General features: G+C 49.8%; 2 protein-coding genes across 5 annotated transcripts in view; one reads left to right on the top strand and one right to left on the bottom strand.

Annotated features, from left to right (window-relative positions):
* Nucleotides 1–1,216: 1,216 nt before the first annotated feature.
* On the top strand, nt 1,217–5,097 carry MRPL16 (mitochondrial ribosomal protein L16). Its single transcript, XM_090032214.1, has 4 exons — nt 1,217–1,393; nt 1,823–1,888; nt 3,422–3,570; nt 4,336–5,097. The coding sequence occupies exons 1-4, from the start codon at nt 1,348–1,350 to the stop codon at nt 4,819–4,821; spliced, it is 747 nt and encodes a 248-aa protein (XP_089888340.1). The 5' UTR covers nt 1,217–1,347; the 3' UTR covers nt 4,822–5,097.
* Nucleotides 5,098–5,547: 450 nt separating this feature from the next.
* Nucleotides 5,548–24,383, bottom strand: part of STX3 (syntaxin 3) — a 32,145-nt gene continuing 13,309 nt past the window's right edge. The window contains exons 2-11 of one of the 4 annotated variants that reach the window (XM_090032210.1): nt 22,995–23,075; nt 22,250–22,349; nt 21,996–22,070; nt 20,747–20,814; nt 19,235–19,343; nt 18,588–18,661; nt 18,119–18,253; nt 16,915–17,025; nt 15,295–15,410; nt 10,633–13,176 (exon numbers count right to left, since the gene is read on the bottom strand). In XM_090032210.1, the coding sequence (XP_089888336.1) occupies nt 15,321–15,410; nt 16,915–17,025; nt 18,119–18,253; nt 18,588–18,661; nt 19,235–19,343; nt 20,747–20,814; nt 21,996–22,070; nt 22,250–22,349; nt 22,995–23,075 (843 nt within the window). In that variant the 3' untranslated portion in view covers nt 10,633–13,176; nt 15,295–15,320. Of the gene's footprint in view, nt 8,693–10,632; nt 13,177–15,294; nt 15,411–16,667; nt 16,779–16,914; nt 17,026–18,118; nt 18,254–18,587; nt 18,662–19,234; nt 19,344–20,746; nt 20,815–21,995; nt 22,071–22,249; nt 22,350–22,994; nt 23,076–24,383 lie in introns of those variants that run through there. The other 3 variants (XM_090032213.1, XM_090032211.1, XM_090032212.1) reach the window with 3 other exon arrangements.

The raw sequence follows: 24,383 nt of genomic DNA, 5'->3' as shown, positions 1-24,383 counted from the left end.
CCCTGTCTGAGGCAGGATCACCCCTCTCCAAACCATCCCATACAAACCAGAATCTTAATTCTACCTCAGACTACTGTCAACCCAGACACAACAAAGACCTAATATGCTCACCTGCCACAGGTAAACCAGGGGAACCACAGCACCTAGTGTCCTGCTTCTATAAAATGTTGTCAATATACTATGCTCAAAAGATCCCAGGTAGAGAGCCATGGGCCCCTGCTATAGAGGAAGACAAAAAAAAAAAAATCCCCCACAGCCCGTAACAATCTGACTATACAGTAAAATTTCTTTCTGACCCCAAATACGGCACTTGGTCTGATCCTGAGCAGAGGGGCAAGGCCCCCTAGCCAGGATCCCCTTGGCAGCAGCAAAACTGCTGTCGTAGCAGTGTACAAGTTTCATTGCAGTTAACACAACTGCCACAGAAAGCTGCTGGGGCCAGGTTAACTAACTGCTGAGAAGCAGAGTCAAGTACCTGGGGTATAGTACAGCATGACTGCAGCTAAAGTTTTCAGTTCAGGAGGTAACCGATTCAGGAAGCACAGCATTGTGCCACTGCAAAGCAGCTGAACCCTACCCAGATCTGCAGGCCCATGCAGGGTCAGCTGATCCGGGACCAAATTTGGGACAAAAGTCTGAGTTACAGGGTTCTCTGGGGATAGCCCCAAATTTTGGGACTGTTCAGCAGTGATCCTGGCGCAGGCAGTGTCAGCCCCGTAGGAGAGGAAGCGCAGGTGGGTGAAGGCCCACCAGCTACAACAGGGGGTCCCACAGCTTTGCCCCTGCAGGGACATTTCCCATGAGCAGCCCCGGGCTCGCAGCCACATCCAAGGGACTCATGGGCTGTACACGGCCTACAGGCCACACCTTGGGAGCCCCTGGACTGCAGGATCAACCAGCACCCAGGGGCACTGCTGCAACGGGGGAGCTGGGAAGGTCTGGCTTGTGCCAGGGCTGCTGGGGTGGAGCAGAAGTGACCCACTGAAGGCAGCAGGCATATTGTGGGTACACATGTCCATGGGCAGCAGGATCCCACAGGTGCTCCCCCTCACCCCTGCGATCAACAAGAGACCACCAACCCCTGCAGGGCAAACCCCTTTCCCACCGGAACCGCAAGGTCAAGGCTTTTGTTTCCCCCGCCTCCTACGAGGCTCTTGCCTTGTCGGAAGTGTTTCTTCCCGGACGGGTTAAAAAGTGGCCCCAAGATGGCGGCGCCCTGTGACCGCTTCCTGCTGCCCTTCCTCCCCGTTGCGGTGCCGGAAGCCTCGTGGTGGGGGGCTCCGACTCGAGCGCGGCTCCGATCGCACCCCCTTCCCCCGACACGTCACGCCCCGAGCACGTGACACCATGTGGCGGCGGCTCGCGCGCCCGCTGCTGTCGGCGGCCTCCGCAGGTGGGGGGGGGGTGTTTAAAGGGCCACCGCCCGCTTTGTGGGGACCCCCCCGGGGCGCTGATGTCCCTAGTGGGGCCGCGCTGCCCTGCCTCGCTGGGAGGGGGCGGAAGGGACTCCCTCTGGGCAGAGCTGCCCGCCCACCCCATTCCCCTGTCTGCAGGGGCACACCTGTGCACTCGCATGGAAGCACTCTTACTCACCCGGGCAGTCGGGAATGGGGGTGGGGTGATTCCCTGTGGATGGGCCTTTTTCCCCCCGCCCCCATCCAGGAGGTGTTTCCCTCGTGTGCCCCTGCAACCCTGTCCCCAGGAGGGCAGTGCCTGGCTCCAGGCCTGAAGGACAGGACATGGCAGTGGGAGAAGGGGCAGGTGGACATCTGGCAGGGCAAGAGCCCTCCCCTCTCCAGCTCTCATCCCTTTCATCTTGCAGGTCCCAGGGGTGCAGAGCCCCCTTGTGCTGGGCTGAAGAGCTACATGATCCCTCCAGACTACAGCAGTGAGTGAGGGGTGAGGAAGGGGATGAGCACTGACATGGGAAGGGCATCATGCTGCCTTGGGCCAGGAGGTCACTTGCCTTGGAAAGGCACGGGTGGGGATGCATGACGGGGGATGCACGGAGCACTCATGAACATGGGCTTTCCCGCCCCCCCCCCTTTTCCATGGGGCAGTTGCAGGGGGAGCAGAGGGTGCCAGAGCAGTGACTCAAGTTGTCTGGGTCGCTTGTTTAAAGGCCACCTTCCCTTGTCCCCCTGTCATGGGGGAGAGCAGCCTGTTGTCCACAAGGCAGGTGACTGACTCCCACCCACACACACAGCAGACAGAGAGAGGGTCTCTAGGGCATATCCTGACCCTCGCTGTAGAAGAATCATGTTATGTATTAGTTTCATAGTTTTGTAAAATGTCCCCAATTGCCTATCTCCATTTGCAATGGAAGATGCTGCCTATAGAAGCAAAATGCCCTTCTCAGATGTCTGGGGGAGAGGGGTTATGTGCCATCTTCTGCTAGTTCTTCCCTGCCTTTGCCCTTGAGGTCTGGGCCCATGAGTGTGTGGGGGGTGGGAGGGGCACAGCTCCTAAAGCTAGACCCACTTTCCTGATAGCATTCAGTGAGACAGGAGCTAGAGCATTTGAATTGACCATCCATGTCCCTCTGGTACTTGCTTGGTTTCCAGAAGCCAAAAATCAGTCCCAAGTCTTGCCTGGATTTGTTTCTAGTCAATTATTTTTCATCCCAGTCCTGATAGTGACCTGTGCTGAGGTAGGAGGGGAGGTTGTACAGATTGTGTATGATAGAAGAGTGGGCTAGGTGCATAGCGTGCACATCTGCATTGTTGCGCTGGTTCATCTAGCAAGGGTAGGCAACCCCCGGCACGGGTGCCAGAGTGTGGCACTCAAAAACATTTTGCTTGGCACAAAAGTGTCTGGGTGGATGGTGGGAAAGAGGCTGGGGGTACACTGGCACAACAGGGATCAGGCCCCTCATGGCTCCCCCACAATCTGCTCCTGGCACAGCAACATCTTACAAACTGAAGTTGCAGGTGTTTTTGGCACTCTGCCCAAAAATGTTGCCAACTCCTGTCCTAGCACATAATGTCATAAAGACATTAGGCAATATGGGCAAGATGAGTGGACCATACACATGTAGGCTTTTGATTTTGAGCCTATGATCACCCCCTGGTTTGATCCAAGAAGATAGACCATCATCTTTTCATGGCATTTGTTTTTACATCTGCAGCAGCATGGCAGTGGGATGTTGCTGCATTCTCTAATAATGATTACATGGAAGCTCATTCTTTTCTTGATAATCTTTCCTAAAAAGGAAGCACTAGAGCCAAAGTGGAAATTTACATTACTAAGAATAGCAGGAACCCAGCAAGCATAACTGGCTTGTATTCCTGCTTGGCAGAGGCTTCACAATTGCAGCCAGTACACACAGATTTGGACTCATTAGACCATCTGTTTCATTGCAGAAACAATTTTTTTTTAATAAGGCTTACTGTTACCCTTCTGTGTTTGTTCTTCCCACCAGACATCACCATTCCTGAGAGACGTAAGCTGAAGTTTGTTGACAAGGCGCCAGCCTTACCTAAAGCAACACGGGAATTCAGGAACTTACAAGATATCCGTGGTCCATCCACAGAGGCCACTGAGTTCATCGAGGGGCAATATGGCATTCTGGTGAGCATGACAGACAGGAGGGAGGATATGAATCCAGCTATCTTTAGATTCACTTCTCCAACTGAAGCAAACAATGAGGTGGAGTAAAAAAAAAAAAAATAGGATCCCCAAATCAGACCTTTTTGGCCAGGACAAAGGGCTGAACTAATGAGAGCCTTCAGGGCATGTCTCCACTGCTGTTTGAGTCCAACCTCTACTTGAAACCACCAATCATCTATCTTAGAGATGTCTTAACTTGCTTGCCAAATGAGGTCCAACTCGCTTCTGAAAGGTCACCTAAAGTTGAGCCTGCTCCAAGCTGACCTCTCCGTGCAGAAAGTTTAAAACTCACCCAAATGCTTTAGACTGCAAACAGAGGATGCCCATCAGCAGCAATCCTACAGCTTACTGTACCCCATTTCACATATCTAATGCTTGTAATCAGAACCAAGCACAGAAGTAGTGCAAGTGGTGCAAAGGCAGATGCTTAGAAGGGTTCTGCTCAGGGAACAGAAAATTTCTTCCGTAAGTGGAGACCTAGGAATTGCTATGGTTGCTGTTTTGTCTTTTCCCTTGTATTTTGTATGCCATGGCAAGGTAATGAGAGAGTAGGGTTTGTTCATGTCTCTCAGGCTAGTTGCTACCCTTAGAACTTACTCCACCTGCGATAAAGACATAGGCTAAGCAAAGTTTGTGGGAGGAAGGGGCAAACTCAGATGCTTTCAGGAACTTTTGGTCTGAACCTGAGTTCCAGTCCCTCACGTGTGGTCACTTTCTCCTGTGCAGGCATTGGGTGGTGGTTACCTCCGTTGGGGTCACTTTGAAATGATGCGCCTGACCATCAACCGTTTTCTGGATCCCAAGACCATGTTTGCTGTGTGGCGTATCCCAGCCCCTTACAAGCCCATCACCCGCAAAAGCCAAGGACATCGCATGGGTGGTGGCAAAGGTAATATTAATCACTATGTGACCGCAGTGAAGGCTGGCCGTCTCATTTTGGAAGTGGGTGGACACTGTGAATTTGAAGAGGTGAAACACTTCCTTATACAAGTAGCCCGTAAGTTACCCTTCGCAGCTGAGGCAGTCAGCTGCCAGTCCCTGAAAGAGAAGCGCGAGAAGGAAGAGGAGAGAGCACACAACAACCAAAATCCATGGACTTTTGAGCGCGTTGCCACTGCCAACATGAGGGGAATCCGCAAGTATCTGAGCCCATATGATCTGAAATTTAAGGGGCAGTACTGGAGCAAATTCTATCTGAAAGACAGAATTTAATTACCAACCTTAGGTGAAGTTTTGGAGCCCTCCCTCACATGCATAGTTTTCGCCAAGTGACCAAGAGGCCCCAGTCCTCTTTCATCTGTGAAGCCAAACATGGTTACGCTCGTGGGGTGGTGGGTCTTCTGAGCAACTCTACAGTTAACCTATCCTTGCTCCGAAAGTGGAAGAGTTGTACATGGTAGAGTTGGGGGCATGATGAACAGGCTGCAGTAGCTGATGATTATTTTGGATTAATAAATCTTTCCTATAGAGGCAAAGACGTCCCCTGTGCTTCACCGTCCTGTTTGATTTGGAGGCGTAGGGACCCTGCATGGGATGAGGGATTAGGGTCTGAATTGCTGCATGGTAGATCTTTCTGAGCAAGGGGATGCACACTGAAGATCCCACTATTCAATCCCCACCCAAAAACAGTTCCCCTCCCCCCCCCACAGCCTGGCCCACATTAAACGCACCAAAATTATGGTCACTTAACTGAACTCTTTATTCAGAAAAAAGACTCCTGTGTAGATGACTGTGCCTTTTGCACAATAACTATACAGGTACATTATTTAATAGAAATTCTGGGCAGGAGGAAGGGGGCTCTCCTTCAGTACCAAGTGAGGCAAAGGATCCATCCCATGTAAGACCATATCGTTACCTCTCCGTAACTGAGGTGGGGTCCTTGTACTTCATGGAGGCTGCCTACCCTCTGAAGAGCCTCTGCCTAGCAATTGGCTCATGTCCAATAAATGCTAGGGGCAAAGGTAGGAGAATAGGGACAGACAACCTTGGAGGTTCCCCTGTTCAGGCAGAAGGGGAAAGATGATCCAAAGGAACAGAATCAGCTGGGGTTTAAAGGGGGATAGCCTGTTTATTCCTTGCTGCATATATGGCATATGAGAAGAGAAGCATAAACAGACTTGAGGTTGATACACTCAGTGGGCTTTATAAGAGGAATTTTCTGGGCCTGGCAGGTTTGACAAACACTTCTGCCCAGTTAACAGGAGAATTGGCCTCTTTTTGAGCCTACAGGATCCTAGCTGCATGGTGAAAGGGATGTGGTGTGCTCCAAGCATTAGAAGTTAAGGCTAAGCAAACATTTCCACCAACGTTAACATGAACAGATTGGGAAGGAACTAAAACTGCAAAAAAAAAGATCTTGAGAGAGGGAGAGAGAGAGAGAGAGAGAGAGAGAGAGAAAGAATGTAGCTCATTAGGGAGTGACCCATAAGTTCAGTGAATTGTGCCATGGTTATATCATACATCTGAGAGGCTGGCACAGCTACAATACATGACAGTAGGGGCAAAACGTTGTGGACACCAAAAAGAACATTTTTCCTGAGCTGTGTAGACAATGGTACAGGCTATGAGATACTGTGCCAGGCAAGATTCTTTGAGTATATGCATGCCTTCAAATGGAATTCCTCTGCTGAGCTTTGTTATGCCTCCATCCACCTCTGGCAGTCTAGCAAGAAATGCTCTGAAAAGGGAATATTTGGCAGGCAAAGGCTAGAGATTGTGGCCATAGCTTCTCCACAGATAGGAGGTGGAGGAGCTGGTAGGAAATCCAGAAGAGGAGTGCTGGTATGGTAACTTCAGGGGAGGGAGAATGGAAGAATGGTGAAAGGGCAGCTGCAAGTCCATCTGGAAGAAATCAGAGAAAGCAAAAGACACCAAAAGGAGAAAGGAAAACAGATGAGGTCATGGGTTCCTGAAGTCCTACACACCAGGCTGTCCCTTGTACTGTCACTAAGCTGTTGTCCTTCATTCTTGATGTTGCTGTCCTCCTGTCCATTCCCTTCATGGTATGGCTCCCACCCCTGCTGCGTGATCTAGCTCAGCATCCCACAACAGCTTTTGATCAGTTGTGGAATTTTAGAGCTACTCCTGACTTTGGATCATAAAATCATAGAGGAGTGGGGTTGGAAGGGACCTCTAGAGGTCATCTAATTCAACCCTCTGTCTGAGGCAGGATCATCCCTATCCAAACCATCCCATGCATCCATAACCTAAACTTGACAAGAGTATTGTCAGCCCTGACAGAACGTAGACCTAACACCCTCATCTGCCACAGGTAAAGCAGGGGAACCATAGCAGCCAACATCCTGCTTCTATGAAAAATTGTCAAAATACACTCTCAAGATCCTGGGTAGAGGCCATGTTCTCCCTGCTGCAGAGGAAGTCAGCCTCCCCCTCCCCAGTCCATACCAATCTGACTATGGGGTAAGCTTCCTTCCTGACCTCAGATATGGTGACTGATCTGACCCTGAGTGGAGGGGCAAGGAAAGGAAACTAGCTAGGAAACTGGATTTGGTCCCAGAAGGAACATTAGAACACCTTAGTTAAGGTCTCTAGTCTTGGCTGCAGCCACCACCCAATGCCTCTGAGGGAGGCTTAAAAATACGTTAACACGTAGTAGAAAGGAAGTGTGGGGGCAACCAACAGAGCCCAGAAACTTCGGAAATATCCATAGTAGAACATAGGCCTACATCAGAAGTCAGTAACATCTTTGGGTTAGAGCATCAAAAACACCCCAATTTTGACTTGTGTTGGCATGTCAGGGTGGATGGCAAGAGCCATAAGGGGCCTGATCCTTGTGGCAGCACAGCCCCTGCCTTTTCCCCACCCCAAGGTGTGCATGCAGCTGCTGCCAGCAGTTAACTGGCCTTGTAGTTACAAGCAGCTCAGGATCTGGGAAGGCCCCTGTTGCCCACCACAGAACCTGGGCTGCTTGCAGTAGGTAGCTGTAAGCCTACAAGCAGCTGCACTGAGGTCTGGAGCCCCAGCCCTGCTTGTTGCTGCTTACACACCTCGGGGGGCATAGCAGGAAAGGAGCTGGGGTACAGGGCATGGGGGGGGGAGGTGGCCCCTTCCTTGCCACAGGCTACTTACTACACATGCAGGGGCAGCACAGACCCCACTGGAACCCCCTGGACTATGATGGGGACAAGGACCATGGCAGAGATGTATGCTACCCCATGGCAGCAACCCAGCTCAGTGCAGTGGGAGTGGGTACTGGGGGTAGCTGGCTGGACTTAGTGGCTGGCTGCAGGGTCCTGCCCAGAGCCAGGGCTGGCTGTGGTGTGCCAAGCAAAATGGCTTCATGTGCCATGCTCTAGCACATGTGGTGGGCGTCACCAACCCCTGGCTTAGTTCATCCCCAGCCAGTGGCTTTGCAGCCTCTTCTTGAACACCTCCAGCAATGGAGACTAGTCCACAATTTCCCTAGGCAGTCTATTGCACTGCCTCACTGTTCTAACAGTGAAGAAGTTCTTTCCAGATAGCCAATCTAAACCTACTTTGCTACAACTTTAAGCCATTGGCCCTCATCCTCCTCTCAGTAGCAAGAGAAAAAAAGGTACGTGGCAGCCCTTCAAGTACTTGAAGACTGCTTCCATGTCTCCTCTTAAAGCCCCTTTTCAGCAAGCTGAACATGCCTACTTGCTTCAGCCTCTTCTCATATGACTCGCTTTCCAAACCCTGTATCATCTTTGTTACCCAACTCTGGACCGTCTCTAACTTTTCCATGTCTTTTTTAAAAATGCAGAGCCCAGAACTGCACACACTACTGTATTCCAGATGATGCCTAATCATTGCTGAGTACAGAGACAGCACTCTTGAAGCAGCTAGAGACTGCAGATTAAAAACCACTCCTACACCACCCAAAGTGGAGGCATAGCCACAGCAAAGGATTTGTAGCAATGCAAGCACTAACCAAAGCATATTTCTAGCACAGGCAGGGAGATAGTCTTGCTTCACAATGGTGCTAGGGCTCACCTGTGGCAGGTAGGGGGCAGAGAGCGGGCGCTCAAGCAAAGATGCCTCCAATGGTGGATGCCAGAATGATGGCAAGGATGATGCAACAAACCATGATCATGATCTTCTTCTGCTCAGAGAGAGAGAAAAAGCAATAATACCAGGAATTTTGCAGCCATATAAAAAGGGAGACAGGAGAAGAGGAGAGGGAGGGGACATTCTACCTCTGTCTTTCAGGAGGATAAGAGGAATCTGTAACGTTGGGTTGGAAGAGGGGAAATGGAGCCAGGAAGGAAGTCTGTGGGCACAGTGATAGGGAGATAATCAGACTGTTCTTTCACAGAGGCAGGAAACAGCATCTACAGCCCTTACAGGAAACAGCTTGAAGAGCTTCCTGTAATCCTAACTTACATGCCAGGCTGGGGTAGCAAGGTGTATACATGCATGCACAGCTACAACAGTTATGGGAACCAGATAAGTAGCTAGAGACATGAATAGGGGCTAGTCCACCCAACCCAAAGGAAATAACACTTCATGCTGAGGCAATGATGTTATCTTACCCAAAAGACAGGCTGCTGCACATCAGCAGAGGAGAAAAATCTGTCTAAGTCTTCCAGTGCAAATCAGCTTAGTGGGAGAGGGTCTGCTTGCCATTGAGGAAAGGCCCACACAGAGACCTCAAACAGCAAGCCAAACTGCCTGGGTTGGGTCCATTCAACTCTTTCACTTACCAATACTCCTTAGTGCAGCCAGTCAGATCAGAGACGAGATCTCCCCAACCCAAAACCTAGCCACCACTGCAACTCTGGAAAAAAAAGGCTGATCTAAGTATCTCAATGAGTCACGCCAAAGCAATTCTCAGCCCAGTTCAGCTAAGGAGGCTCAAAGCTTCACTCTCCTCCCTGAGAGGACACTATTGTCTCCCCACGCTGCAGTGTCACTAACTGTGCAGCAGGCAGGATCACTGCCTCTCCTCATCTCGTGTTATTCAGTCTCAACTCTTACCATCACTTAAACAACTGGAAGGAAAGGTTTCAAAAGCAACAGATCTTGGCATCTTGAGCTAAAACCAGTGTCAGCTTAAGATGACCATAAATTTGTATGCATCACATGAAAATGCTAGGATTTGCATGTTTTCCAGATTAGAACATGGATAGGTGACATTCGCTAGCTCTACTTCCATAAGCCTGGAAACCGCAAGAACCACAGGATTCATCTATGTCCAGTGGCCCCAAAATACCCTCTACATAGAAGACAGTTTGGTAGACTGGGACTGAAAGATGAGGGTCCCATTCCCCATTGCAATACTAGATTTCTGTGAGCAAATTACTTTGCCCCTTAAGTGCCTCAGTTTCCCCATCTGTAGAATGGAGACAATTATAAGACCCTCACTTGAGATCCACTGAGGTAAAGTGTTAAATAGTCGCTTGGGTATTGTCTACATTCATTATTATTGGCCCTCATCTCTTTTTTACTAGAAGGGATGCAACCCAAGCACAGGTGAAGAATCATAGAAAGATATGACTGGAAGGGACCTGTGGTGATTATTTAGTCCAACCCCCAATCAAGGCAGGATCATCCCTATCCAAACCATCCCATACAAGCCCCTGGCTAACATTCCTAAAACTATGCAATCAACTGTGTCACATAATTACAGGGCATAATGCCCAAATAACCAAAAGAACTCTAACCTGCCCCAGGTAAAGCAGGGGGATAAGGACTAATCGCAATCCTACTGTTGCAAGGGTTGCTAAAGTGCAGTTGAGATCATGTCCCCTGCTACAAAAGAAGGCAAAACCTCACACAGTTTGTTCCACATGGTACAATTCCTTCCAGATCTCAAATGTGACCATTGCTCTGACCCTGAGCAAAGGGGCATGATCATTTAGTCAAAACCTCCAGGTTTTAGTCCCAGCAGGAGCACTGGCACACCCTAATCAAAACTCCAACCCTTGGCTGCCAACACTGAAACAACAAACACCAGCATGAACAGGCTGAGGCTGGCCATAACTAGGAGTTGCTCTCAGGGAAATCCAGCTCACATAGGAGAACATGACAGAAGCATGAGGCTTTCATGATCAAATATAAATTTATTTCTTTTGCTTTTAATTAAAAACAAATAGACAAAGTTTCACTAAAAAACAAACAAACAAACACACAAAGAAAGAAAAAGAAAAAAATACAACAGCTGACAGCTTTGAAACTCTTGCCATCTGCAGAGCTCTGGGGAGTTTCAGATCCTAGGCAGGATTTGCCTGCAGCAGCTTCTTCTCCCCAAGTCCAGCACCGAGCCAACATGGCCACTACCTAGCAATTGCAGACATCAAAACCCAGAGAAGAGGAAGGTGAACAGGAACCTGCTCACAGCTCCGTTTGCATGCTGAGGGAGAGTGGTCAAGTGCAGCTGTGCATTGGAGGACCTTGCCTCGTTCTGTAAGGGAAGAGGCTCTCTTAGGGAGCGAGGAGCAGGGGTTGGACCAGTGAATCTCACATAGGTGTTGAGGACAACAAGGAGACACTGGATCTTCAGTAAGGATGATTACAAGGGTGGCATTTGTGATGGTAGATGCTATGCAGCTGGACCAGCCAGACCCTGCTACAGCATAGAAGATTTGCCTCTTCCACAAAAGAGAAACCCTGCCCTGACTCATTCCCTGTCACCTGTCTTCAACAATGCAAGAAAACATTTATAGTGAACTTAGAGTGCAGCTCTGTGGGCCCTCATTTTATCTGAGTGGGCCTACCCCTGTGGTCTGCCTTGGGGACAGCACCTCTTAACGAAAGGAGGGAGCTGAATTTCCTCAGCCTTGAAGAGGTCTCACTTTGTGCCACATACGTTAGTGTTTCTACAATACGGAAGTCTGCCCAGTGGAAACCAACTTAATGTTCTGCAGCTCATTCCCCACCAGGGCTACCAAACAGCTGCAACAGTTGCAGGAACTGGTCACTCCCATCTCACCCAAGCTCAAAATCACACCAGAGAAAGAGGAGGCTGCCACAATCTCAGGCACATGAAGGGACATCAGTTCTGGATGATCTGGAAATAATAAATATATGCAAGGACCCCAATCCTGACAAATTTACAATACCCATAAAAATGTGATGAGTCCTGAGGAAAAAAAGGACATCAACAACCCATGCAAAACCTTGCAAACTACATCCTAGCCAAGGGCAAGCAGCTATGAAAACACTTGTTGCTCCCCCCACATGAATGAGAACCTCACCCCCTCCAAATGTTTCAGAAAAGGTATATTCCAGGGATTCAGGTGGAGAGAAGCAGCATCTCCAGTGTTTCAATTAGTTCCCCTCCTGTTGCTACCCAACCTGGACCCACAGATTCAGAGGCTGGGATTACTGTGAAGGGCTGAGATGCAAGATGTCTGCTCTTTGCTACTTTGAGCAAATACCTGGGTGGAAAACTCAGTGACAAAGCTTCACACTTCAGGCAAACAAAGGTGTCAATTCCTCCCCGTCACTGTGTTGTCAACAAACACTGATCACAAGAAACAGGTCTCTCCTGGTCCCTCCTTCAGTACACAGGTGCCTGCACTTTGGGAACTGACGTATCAGAGAGAAGTGATCCAGGCCAGGGGAGTGCTCAGGTCTTACAGCACCGCCAGCATGTGCCACTGCCCCACTACCTTGAGTTCCCAGCCCCATTGCTTGTTTCCCCAACCAGTGGGAACATGGGGATCGCCACCCTCATGTCCTGGCTCTGCTTTGGATCTGTGGTTAAATTGCTGTAGCTAGGAAGGCTGGCAAGAAGGCACTGACAATTCTGGCCCCTCTACCTATGGGGCAGGAGATCCATCGCCCCCCTTAACCCTGTTGCCAGCAACAGTGGGTAGCACAATGGAGTCTGGAGGTTGCTTTGCCACTGGCATTGTAGCACAAAAGATTCAAGGTCCTGGTTCAGTTGCTCATTCTCCTGGCAGGCACTGGGACCTCTGCAGCATCCAACCTCAAGCCCACAAGTCTATTGTCCACCAGTGTCCCTTTGAAACTCCTTCCCTGATCTCTCACCCTCTGACCTGACTGAGGCAGTTCTGAAGGGCAGATTTAGTTCTTGCATTGCCTGGTAAATAAAAATTTTAACTATCCACCTCAAAAAACACCCAAACCCCTAAGAAATGTGAGATGGAGGCCAGCCAGTGAGGTAGGACAAGCAGTTCTGGAAATCCCTTGAAGGCTCCACTGTGATTGATGGGAATTCCAGCAGGAAGTGGGAATTAGGCAAACAAAAAAATACCTTAGAGGCTGGGGTTTGCAGTAGTGAAAACCTCTTGGGAGATGGAGAGGTAAGGCAGGGTTGGTAACAGCTTCTCATGAGCTCATTGGTAGTATAGAAAACATGTCTACATCCTGGGCTGGATGAAACAGGCCCAGATCCTCTATCAAGGGACCGTCAGCTGGATGTTCACGGTGTAGCCATCACAGGAAACGCTGGTGCAAATTGGGGCATGGTTCAGGGTGGATCAGAGAGATGCCAGGTTGATTAACAGGTTTCAGGAAAGGCAGGGGGAGGACGAGGAGGTGGTAAGCACATGGGACAACAGCGAGGAGGATCGTGAAGGGAAGACCTCACTACCAAACCAGGAAGATGATCAGGAGTGTCTGGAAAAAGGGGAGGAATAAGAGAAATTCATTCGCCGCACAGGAGTATTAACATTGGCTCATATATGTTTAGCACTGACATGCTGGGCCTGAAGACTCAAGATGGGCGAATTGCACCTCTGCAGATGGCCAGCCTGATAAATAGCACCACACAACCAACTGTTATCTAGTATTTCGCAGACACTTTTGAGAAACCACAGCCTCAGCATTCAGTTAAGATAGAACACAAGTTTTTAGCTGTTCCGGTTGCACAAGAAAGCCTCAACAACATAGCCAGTGCCAAGGAGATGGAACCACATCTGTAGGGCAGTTGGAGCCATGGTTGTGGGACGCATGAAGTGCCCCAACTGTGGAGTAAATAGACGTTGGCAGCGTTGGTCAGGTCACTGCTCACGGCAGAGGGAGGGTCATAGATTGGCACAGCCCGTTTGAGTACCACAAGATATCACATTCCCTCCTTTTCTGCCCCAGCTCATGAAGGAGCCATGTCCAGGAAACAGCAGAACCCAGGGGCATCTGTGTCAGCCCTGCCAAGGGGGACTGCAGTCCTGGTGATAGCTCCACAGCCAGATTTTAATCCTCTGCCCAGCTTACTGTGAGTGGTCTCTGGGGTCAATGACACCCAAGGGTGAAGCTTATTTTGGAGGCAGAGCTTGGAAGAATCCCATTAAGGCTCTTCATTTCTCCACACAGACTTCTGTACACACAGGTAGGTAGAGAGAAAAGCCAGAGAAAACACACTTTGTGCACACAGAGTGGAGGGATGGGTGTATGGGGGCTGCCCACACTGTGTCTGCATAGGCTAGAGACCTTCAAGGGAAAAGCAAAAGAGCCTGCTTTGCAGCAGTGTTGCAGCTGCTTCCACTTGTGCCACATCCACATCTCCTCATCGCCCTCCCCACAAGCAGTTCTGGAAATTTCAGAATTGAAGCCCACCACCCTACAAGCCAAGCTCCCTTTTACCAACAACTCCATCCCTTCACCTGCAAACACCTTCCTGCCCTGGCCCCAGGTTTGAGGGATTACAGTAAAAAACTGTAGTAGAAATGACTGTAGAAGTGACTGAACATAAACACAAAGGTCAGAAACCAGAGTGAGGAATGCAGAACCCAAGTCTACAGAGACCCAAAGACAGAGCCAAGAAGCTAACACACAGAGCCCCAAAAACACAGAACTTAGGCACAAAACCCAAAGTCAGAAACAAGAATCTCCTGCCCCTACAGAAAACAAGGTCTAGGTCCTAAAAGCAGAACCCATAACTTAGAGCCCAAAGTCTAGAGCCAAAATCTGGAACAGCACCCAAAGCACAAACCCAAAACCACAGCCAAGAACCAAGAGCAACGAACTTAAGGTATAGCACTTAATGCCAGAACACAGTGAACACAGAGCACAAGGTCAAGTGCAGAGAATGTCAAGCCAGAATGCAAAGTCAGCTCCCAGCACCAAAAGATAGCCCAGGGCCCAGAAACCAAGGTCTAGACCAGTGGTTCTCAACCTTTGTTGTACCAGGACCCATCTGTTAACATTGATGGCTAATCCCGACTGAATGCCCCTCACTCTAGACTTGCTGCCTATTCCCCCCCACCCGCACTCCAGGCCCCAGCCCCGCAGTGTGTAGGGTAGGTGGTGGGTATGTGGGGCAGGAGACACTACAAGCAGCCCCTCTTAGGCTGGAACTCTGCCGGCCTGCAAAGGAAAAGCCACACTTTCCCACATTTTTCTCCATTAAAGGAGAAACCATTTTTTAACGTTTGTTGGACCATTTTTAAAACATTTGTTTGTGACTCTTTCATATATTCTTGGGACCCACTTTTGAGTTGTGACCCACGGGATGAGGAACACGGGTCTAGAAAACAAAACATGAATACTGTAGCATAGAGCCAGCACCTAGAACCCAGAACACAGCATCCAAAGGCTGGGCCTCAGGGACAGAATAAGGAATCCAAATCATGAAAACCACTGAGCCAGAAGCTGAGAGGTTCTGAAATCTCCAGAGCAGGCAGGCAGCAAAGGGAGGCCACGAGAAGTACAATTTGCTCCACCCTGTCAGCTCAGCTCCTAACTGGCTCCCAAGGAGATTCCACCCCCTCTGCAAGTATTCTTCCACACTCTACTTACGGTTTAGAGCCAGCAGCCCTAGGGGGCTATTTTTTGTTTAGCCCTACGGCAAGTCCAATAATGAGAGCTACTATTCCGAGCAAGACGACCACTATCACAATGATAATGACCATTTTCTAGAGGAGGGGACAAAAGAAAAAAGGAGAAGGAATCATGAGCAATGAAGGAGAGGCACTCTGCACAGTGGCATTGGGTACCCTTGCTTGTGACCCTGCAAGGGGCAGTTCTTTAGGAGCACACAAAAAACTCTACCGTTCCTTTAAGACAGCTGAGAAGTTTTTGCCCTCCTCAAAAATACTCACAAGCCAGATCTCTTCACAACAGATATCAAACCATCTGCATGTCTCTAATGCTAAGGCTTGTTCCCATCTCAAATGTAGCCCATTTATTCCCAGCTATCTCCAGCAGGACATATTACAGAAAACGGCACAGGAAACCTCAGAGTTCACTGATCCTTTCTTTTTAGACTCCACCCATAAGGGGCACTGTTGGGAACAATGCAGGAGTGCCTTGTGGACCAAATCCTAAACTATTCCAGACCCAGCCTCTCCCAGCAGGCAGTGTTGTGGGAAATAGGAGCTACCCCAGCCAATGCTCTTGCCTTATCTACTCCAACCTCAACCTTTCTCAGCAGGAGGTGCTGTGGGAACCAGGGGCTGAGCTGCTGTCTGTAGTGGGAGCTTCCAGCTGCTCCAGTCCCAGAAGAAGTCATGTAGGGATCATGGCAAAAGTGCTGACGAAAGTCGAGCTCAAATAACCCCAGCACTGATCTTTCCCAGCTGCAGTGAACTGCACAGAGGTGCCGGCTGGGGGAAGTTCCTGGCCTTTCCCTGCTGGAGGCACTTTAGGGAATGGCAAAGGTGCCCTGGGGATGGAGGCAGCCCACAGCTACAGTACAGCCCAAACAACACATTTCTTAGGAGGTAAAAGAACAGAAGGAAGGGCCAAGGAAGAGTGCAGAGGTAGAGAACGGAAGCAGAGAGATGCCCTAAGCAGCTGTTAGATGGGGGAGGAAGTCTGTGAAAGAAGAGCAAAAAAGAGAGGAGGGGCAAGAGGGGCACAGAGTGGGTAAGTACTACTGAGAAGAAACAGGGTTGTGAGAGATGCCCCAGGGTGGCCTGAATTTTAATCAACCAGTGACATTCGCCCTTTCCCAACAGGAAGTGGGCTAGGAATGGATATGCCATTGCATTTTGAGGATGTAATGGTGGATAAGGACTGGAAAGGGTTGAAAAAGATGAGATGGGAAACAAGGAAGGCTGGACAGGACTGGGCATGGGTTAGTGGTCTGGTCAAGATTGGGTGGGGTTCAGAAGGGTGAGACGGGGGCCTTAGTTGCCAGGGCAGGGCTAGTATCAACTGGCTGTTCTCACCCTTCTGGCTTCACTCTGATATTTCACAGCCTTTTTGGTGTCGGCAACAGCCCGTTCCACGAAGCCCACCGACTGGTCCATGTTGTTCTCTATACGGTCAATCATGGCTCCCTTGCAGAGGAAAACAGAGATGGCGAGAGCAGGAGAGTGCAGCAGAAGAAAGCAGAGGAGAACGAGAGAGAGAGAGAAAAAAACAGCAAAAGGGCCTGTGTATGAGATCAGGACAGGTGGCATCTGCAGAACTCACCTTGCGTGCCTGGTTCTTGTATTTCAGAGCCTTTTTGGTTTCCTCGCGCGCTTTCTCTATATGGTCTACTGTGTGCATCATGTTCAGCTCTATGTTATCTACAATCTCACCCTGTCGTGGGGAGAAAGAGAGAGATATACACACTCATGTCAAGGAATTGGAGATATCTAAATGTCCAATGACCACAAAGGGAGGGTCTCTTAGCCACATACACTCAGGAACAGTTGCAGCCACTCATTCATTCCCCGACATGATTTTTCATCATGCATATAGCACTCCCACAAGAGCCCAGCCCTACTCTGGGGAAGTGGGGAGGCATACCCTCTCACTCTGCCATCCCACCCTTCCCATCTCCTGAGGAGAGAGGGGAGCTTGGTCTCCAAGGACATTCCTCAACTGGCAAGGCTCTGGGATCACTCCACTGGTCCTCCCTTGGTCTAAGTAGAGGAAAGGGGCATACTCACCATTACCCGACTCACACACCATCTCCTCGGCAGTGCATTGTGGGTAAAAATAGAAAAGGAGCCTTAGAGAGGGACAGGAAGGCCTCAAGCATATGAAAGGATGTACTGAGGCTCTCTCACCTCAGGGCAATTGTAAGCCATTGGGGGAGTGAGACAGTGGGCAATGCTCATGAAAACAAACTAAGAACACCTGGCCCAGACAGCAGACTCTTGTTTCCGACGCTTTCTAGGGGCTCCAGGCTGCCTGGTGCCACTCATTGGAGAATGAAAGAAGAGGCCACTGGACCATCACTTGTAATCAGGACCTCAACAACTTTGTACCTGACTTTCAGGTCTATGCTGCCATGAAAATAACCTCATTGGTTGCTGGGATGCTACACTGCTTGGTTACTTCACAGCCTGGTTGCTTGGTGTCTGCGCCCCCTTTCATCCACACTCAGCATGACTTGGTACCATGATTTCTACCCTACCCCATTCAGGTTGATTGTAACCCACTATCACCCCTTCTTAATTTACATGGCTGTCACATTGTCTTCTCACACAGTCATGGGCCCACCCCATGACTTCCCCTACTGTTGTGATATGGCTGTCACTCTTCCACTGTCTCTTGGTTACCCTAGCTGCTAGACCTCATTTCACCCCTTTACCATCATTCAGTCCTTATCTATGAGCCTACCCACCTGGTTGCTTCACCATAGAACTGCCTCCAGCTCAGCAGTTCTCTATGGTGATCTGGTTACCTGGTTTTCCACTAGCATGGCGATGTCCACAAACATGTCATGCAGCTCCTTGATGCTGCTCTCAAGCCGCACAATGTCTTTGTGCCGCCCCTCAATTTCACTCAGCGCCTGCTTGGAGATCTGTGAATCCATGATCTGGAACAAAGCTGAGAGAGCCTCAGTTACCCCGAAGAGCGAAGGTGGAGTCCTTGCTACCAGAGCAGTTTCAACTAATACCAAGCCACTTCCCCTGTGAAGGAACACAATCAATCCCCTGCTGATACCTCTCCAACACACCCCAGTGCTCCTCACCCAGTCCCTAGCCTCCCCCTGCTCCGATATTCCATCCCCACCTCTACACAATAAGTATTAACTAATATTAATATATACATCCTCTCTGTGTGCCCTTCAAATCCTCACTGTACAGTTATCCTGTTCATCCCAGAGGTAGCTTCTATGTCTAGGGGTAGGGTCTAATACACACACTCACCCCAGAGGTGAAAATGGATGGGTTTCCACTCTCTAGCATTTCCTCCAGCTCCTCATCTGTTGTGTTCTTCCCAGCTGCATCATGGCAAAAAGAGAGATGGGCATGAAGGGGAGAGATCAGATCACCTTCCCTGGGCATGGGTCATAGGGCAGTACGTGAGTGTTGGGTCCAAGCAGCGATAACATACATTGCTGCTGGACCTGTAAAACATCCCTGACCTTCAGGGTGATAAATACTTTCCATGTTGTTGGGTGATAGGGAGAAATCCTGCATATGCTGGATCCCACCCTCCCAGCAGGGGCTGCCATGACACCAAAGTAGGGATAAGGGACCTGCCATCTCCAGCAACCAGCACTCTGATATTGGAGGGAGGGGGATGTTAATTGTACTGCCCACTCTCTCCTCCCGAACACTGAGTGCTGTGACTCTGTAGGGGATCACAGGGTGGGCAATGGCCCTTGCAATGGACCAGACATGCTGGCTAGATTGTGGTCGATTCCTTGGGGAGATCTCAGCTTTAACAGCAACAAACCCAAGTGCATTGGAGAGGGCAAGAGGATCTGGCATGCCACTGGGGGAGACTGGTGGGAAAGGAACAGGGACAGGGACAACTGTCAGTCATGCTCCAGAGCACAAAAGTGACATACTGATCTCAAGCTGCCGCTGGATCCTCCCTTTGCTGCGCTCCCGGAAGTCGACCTGTGCCTCATTATACTTGGTCATCACATCCACGAACTTCCGGGAGAGGACAGAATGCTGGAGGGACAAGCGGTGCAGTGAGAGACCCCAGGGTTTGCCATTTAATCTGCATCACAGCTACCTGCTGGCACAGTGGGTACATGCCAGCTCATGTGCTGCCCAGCCAGCTGGGGCACCCATCTGAGCAGAGGACAACTCAATTGCTCCCCATGCATTCCCTCCTCTTTACCTAGTACCATCCTATCCCCTTGGACTGCCTCAGAAACAGCCCATCCCTTTCTGGCATTACTCCCCAGGCCCAGATACATCCTGACTGGGTCTGTCACTGACTCCCACTTGAGGAAGTCACCTTGACAGTCTATGCCTCAGTTTCCCCAGGGGTATGAAGGAGATATAAAATGGCACTCTCTTTCATTTCATTGTGTTCTTCCATAGACTATATGAGGCAAGGAGGGACCCCTGAACTGGACCCCTGGCAGCCCACCAGGAGGAGAGCCACCTTCTGCACAGCAAATCCCTAACTCCAGTGGGAGCCAGGACAAATCCTTTAGAACAGGTGTCAAATATATGACCTGTGGGCCAGATCTGGCCCATGAAGCCATGTCATCTGCCCCCCCTTTGCTACCTGCAGATCTCAGACGGACCCAAAGGAAGCACATAGAGTAGGCCAGATAGCCCCGCGCACCACACAGTGCCCACTTCAGCTTGTGTCCCAGGGTAGTGGAGTGGTTGCCACATGAAGCACAACCCTGGAGTGGATCCAAGGCTCCAGAGTCATTTACCACAGCCTGGCAGTAGCAACAGCAACAGCAACAGCAACAGCTCCAGATCATGCTGCACAGCTCTGCGACAGCCAGAGCAAGACCCAGTCATACTTGGCCACCCTCTCCAGCCACTCCAGGACCCGTGCTGGATCCAGTATGCCAGGCCAGTCTGTGGGTCTGGTCCATCCCACAGACTGGCCCTGCACCACTCACTTGGCCCCATGGGGCTGGATGCATTTGACATCCCTGCTTTAGAACAACATTTAGGCTATGACTTGAAGACTTCCAGCCATGAAGAATCAACCCCAAAGGTTAATCACTATCCCCATAAACCACATCTGTATCTTTTCTAGTCTCATCTTGCCTGGTTTCCCTGTCCAGTCCCTGTGCCCTGTTTCTACCTCTGCCTGCTAGGCAGAAGAGGTTCTTGAGGAAGCCAGCAGTGCTTGCACCTCATTGTATCATCACCCTCATTTCACTCAGTCTGTTCCACAGAATGTGCAATCTCCCCACACAGGACACTGCTGAGGGCTGGACACTACCCTTGTCCTCTTCCCCAGCAGGGCCCCATAACGGAACAGCCTGTTGCCACCTCTGGGGCTCCACCAGCCTGAGAGCTAGAAGCAGGGACTGCAGCGTGATCAAGAAACACAACATGCATACAGGAGGTGGGGAGGGAAGGGGAGCTCTGCTCACCTGGGACTTCCGTATCCTCAGGTCTGCTGATGACCGGGCTTCATCCTGTTCGATGTTCCGCTCCATACCTGGCAACACAGGAGGGCAGAGAGGAGTGAAATTACAAGGCAGGTTTGGGTTGGCTGCACAGCTTGGCCCCTTCCCCAGCCCTAGTCAACTCATTCTCCAGCTCTGCTCTCTGTTGTAGGAAAGGGATCGTTTCCTTTCTGTTCCCACCCTGCCATAGCTAACACAGAAGATACCATCCTCTGAACCCATCCCCATCCCAGTCTGACTTGTTGTTAGCACTGGGTGTCCAGGAGCCACCAGAGGCAAGCTACACCCAGTGCCATCTGGTGCTTCATCCCCCACAGCATTGGCTGAACAACAAAAGCAGGGTGAAGAGCCAGCTCCAGCCTCAACTAACAGAGGAGTTCTTAGCTCATCCAGTAGAGACTCATGCCTTAAATGCCCTAGATCTTGGGTTCAGTTTCTACTACTGACAACCCACCCAACAGCAGAAAGAGTTGCACCAAGAGAGTCTCAGGCTTGCCAGTAATAAACCCCAGGACATAGAGCAAGACAGGAGGATCTGGTCTGTCACTCTGAAGGAGACTAACGGTGATGACCAGGGAGATGGGAATGATGACAGATCTTGAGGAGGATGAGTGTGGGAATGGTCAACTGTAAGGACAGAAGGACCGCTTGCTGTACAATAGAAGGCCAGCTCCAAGGCTGAGATGGATCAGAGGGTTTGGTGGTTCACAAATTCAAAATGAGTCATCACTGTGATACAGTCACAAAAATAGCCAATGACATTTTCAGTCACCTTAACAGAAGTACTGCATGTCAGACACAAGCAGCGACAGTGCCATTCTAGTTGGCACTGGCTAGATCTCAGTTGCAGTATTGTGAGCAGTTCTGAGTTCTGCATAAGAAGAAGGATGCACAGGTGAGTGACATAGATAATAAAGGGGTGGAATGCAAACCACACAAGGAAGGGCTGGGAGAACCAAGTGCATTTGTTTTGGGAAAAGGGAGATTAAAGGATGACGTGGCAATTTTCAAATATTTGAAAGACTTCCATAAAAAAAGAAGGTTTTCAAGAAGAGGATGGACAAGCATCTGGCTGTGATGGCTTAGTAATAGCACATTCTGCATTTGTGCAGTGGGGTTGGACCACAGGACCCTCCTAGTTCATTCCACCCCATGCCTGTTTGAAAGCAGTTAGTACAGAGGATGGGGAGGTGGGGAAGAAACACAGACTTACTTTTAAGCTTGTTTCGGACACTGTTGGCCATTTTCTTGATCTCTGTCGTGAGCTGCTCTAGGTCATCTTTTGTTTCTGCAGAAATGCAAGCAGAAGAACCCAGTCAGCACAGGGTAAGGGAGCTGGCTGGTAATGCCACTAAAAGAATGTCTTCTGAGACTCCAGGGACAGAGCCCAGCTGGGTAACTCATTTACTCCAGAGTTTCTGGTCAGGCTCAGAAGCAAGGGATGAGCTGGGGCTCTCAAGCACTCACTTTGTTCAGGGATGGGGGCTGACAGGATGATGCTGTAGAGCTTTTTTGCCTCCTCCACATTCTCTGCGATTTTGTCAATGTTTTGTCGGGTTTCTTCAATCTAAACAATGAGGAAAGATTTTATAGATTATGGCATATTCTGCTAGCACCTAGAGAGACCAAGACCCTATTGACAGATCGGGCCTGCACAGATTCATCCTGAAACAGTCCCTGCCTTGAACATCTTACAAGCTAAACAGGCAGTGAGTGGGAGGGAAAGAGGGGAAATTAAGCATCTTATCCAAGGTCCCCCTAAGCCTGATGATCCATTGAAGCTGGAAAAAAAAAAAAAAGTTATGGCACAATGTTTTCTTTAGCCAGCAGCACACACAGGCATGACATGACCAGCATCATGTCTAACTACCTGTAACACCTCAGCCCACATAACCAGGTACCCATTCACAGCAGAGTTGACTGAAACTTGAATTCAGCCCAAACCTAGTAGCAAGACACCTCAGCTGTGTCACCACATCCTTCCGTACCACATACAGTAGACTGCACATGACCCCACCAGCGGACAAGACTTCCTGCCCCTGAGAATTTCCCTCAGGATTTCCAGGCTGGTGAACTGCAAAGGCAGTTCACCAGCCTGCCTCACTTCTTCCTTTAGAGAGAAAGCCATCACTGAGATATGCACAGAACTGAACATCAGTGAGGAAGAGACAGGTTATAGGGAGGCATCCCCATGGCATAGACCCCTCCTCACCTCTGAGAAGAACTCGTCCATGAATGCCGTGTTGTCGATGGCGATTTCCAAGTCATCAGTGTCATCGTCTGTATCCTGCTTCTGAAACAGAAGGTGAAAGGCCAGTCAGAGGGCCAGGGGACGGTAGGGACTAGTGCTTCCACCCACTACCACATCACATGCTAATGCTGTGGCTCGCCTTCCACATTCCTGTACAGAGGAGGAATACCTCAACATATCCCCCCACCACATGCAAAAGCCCCTTGCCTATATCAATATTTCATTTTCAGCCCCAACATGTGCAGAAACCTGTTTCTGCAGATCCTAGGGCACAATATCCTCCACCCCCTCCTCCTCCACAGCTTCAGGAAGCAGAGCATGGAGGTGCTGAGACCCCAGGAGCAGGGTATGAGAGAACCATAGGCTATGTCCTGACCTTCACTGTGCCCTACAGAAGCATGTCAGCTATATCCATGTAAAAGGGAGAAGAAATTGGCCTTTTGTACCTAGCTGCTGTTTGCCTTTGGACCCCCAATGGTGACACAATTAAAGAGTTGATGGCAGACATGTGGAAGATGCAGAAACACAGGGGCCCTCAATCTGGGACCAGAAATGGGTGATGAATAGGGGTAACCATAGTCTCCTCCCCGAGCTGCTAAATAAGATGCAGGATCCCAGCATGGACAAAATCATCTCAGTGAATTGCAAAACAAAGGGCCCTCCTGATCAGGGATAAGGATCTTCCTCCTTCTCCTGCAGTTGCTAATGCAGCTGATCAAGCATCAAAAGCTTGTAAATGAACCCAGATGCTAGAATGACCATCCTAAGGACTGCAGCCCTTGATCTATCCCCAGAACAGGTGCTTCATAAATGCAACCTGGAAGCTGCCCCCAGCAACATGTATTGGCAATATGCACCAAGTCTGACCCAGCAGACACCCGAGTTCAACCTTCACAGCTCATCATCACAGGCAGCTGGACTGAAACGGATGACAAACGCACCATTCAGACCAGGAGTGGTGATGACTTTTGTACCATGGTCACCTCTTCCCTAAAGGGAGGAAAACCAGCTCCCCTTGCACATGCTACCAACCATCAGAAGGTGTTGGAGAAGGTGTTGGTGTTGGAGACCAGGGTAGAAAACCCATCCCAGGAGGCCCCACCAGGCTTGAGACCCTGGTGTCTAGACTGCTTTGTAGTCAGTATTGCTTCTGGAAGGGGAAAGTGTTTAAAGATTGAAAAAGATGAGGGGGCTAAAAGTGAGTAGGGAAGAGAGTAGAATTGTTCGGGTAACCAAGAGGAAGACTGTTCAGAGTCTTGACACATGGTCCCTACCTTAAACATTTGGTTGGGAGAATTGGCCTATGTGAACAGGCACAAGTTGGAGTTTTTAATTTATGCAGCATTTGCT

Source organism: Crocodylus siamensis, chromosome 2, assembly GCF_052110815.1.
Source record: "Crocodylus siamensis isolate JL-2025a chromosome 2, ASM5211081v1, whole genome shotgun sequence".
NCBI classification, from domain to species: Eukaryota; Metazoa; Chordata; order Crocodylia; family Crocodylidae; genus Crocodylus; species Crocodylus siamensis.
Note: the sequence above shows the minus strand (reverse complement) of the source record. Positions and strands in the feature narration are given on the sequence as shown.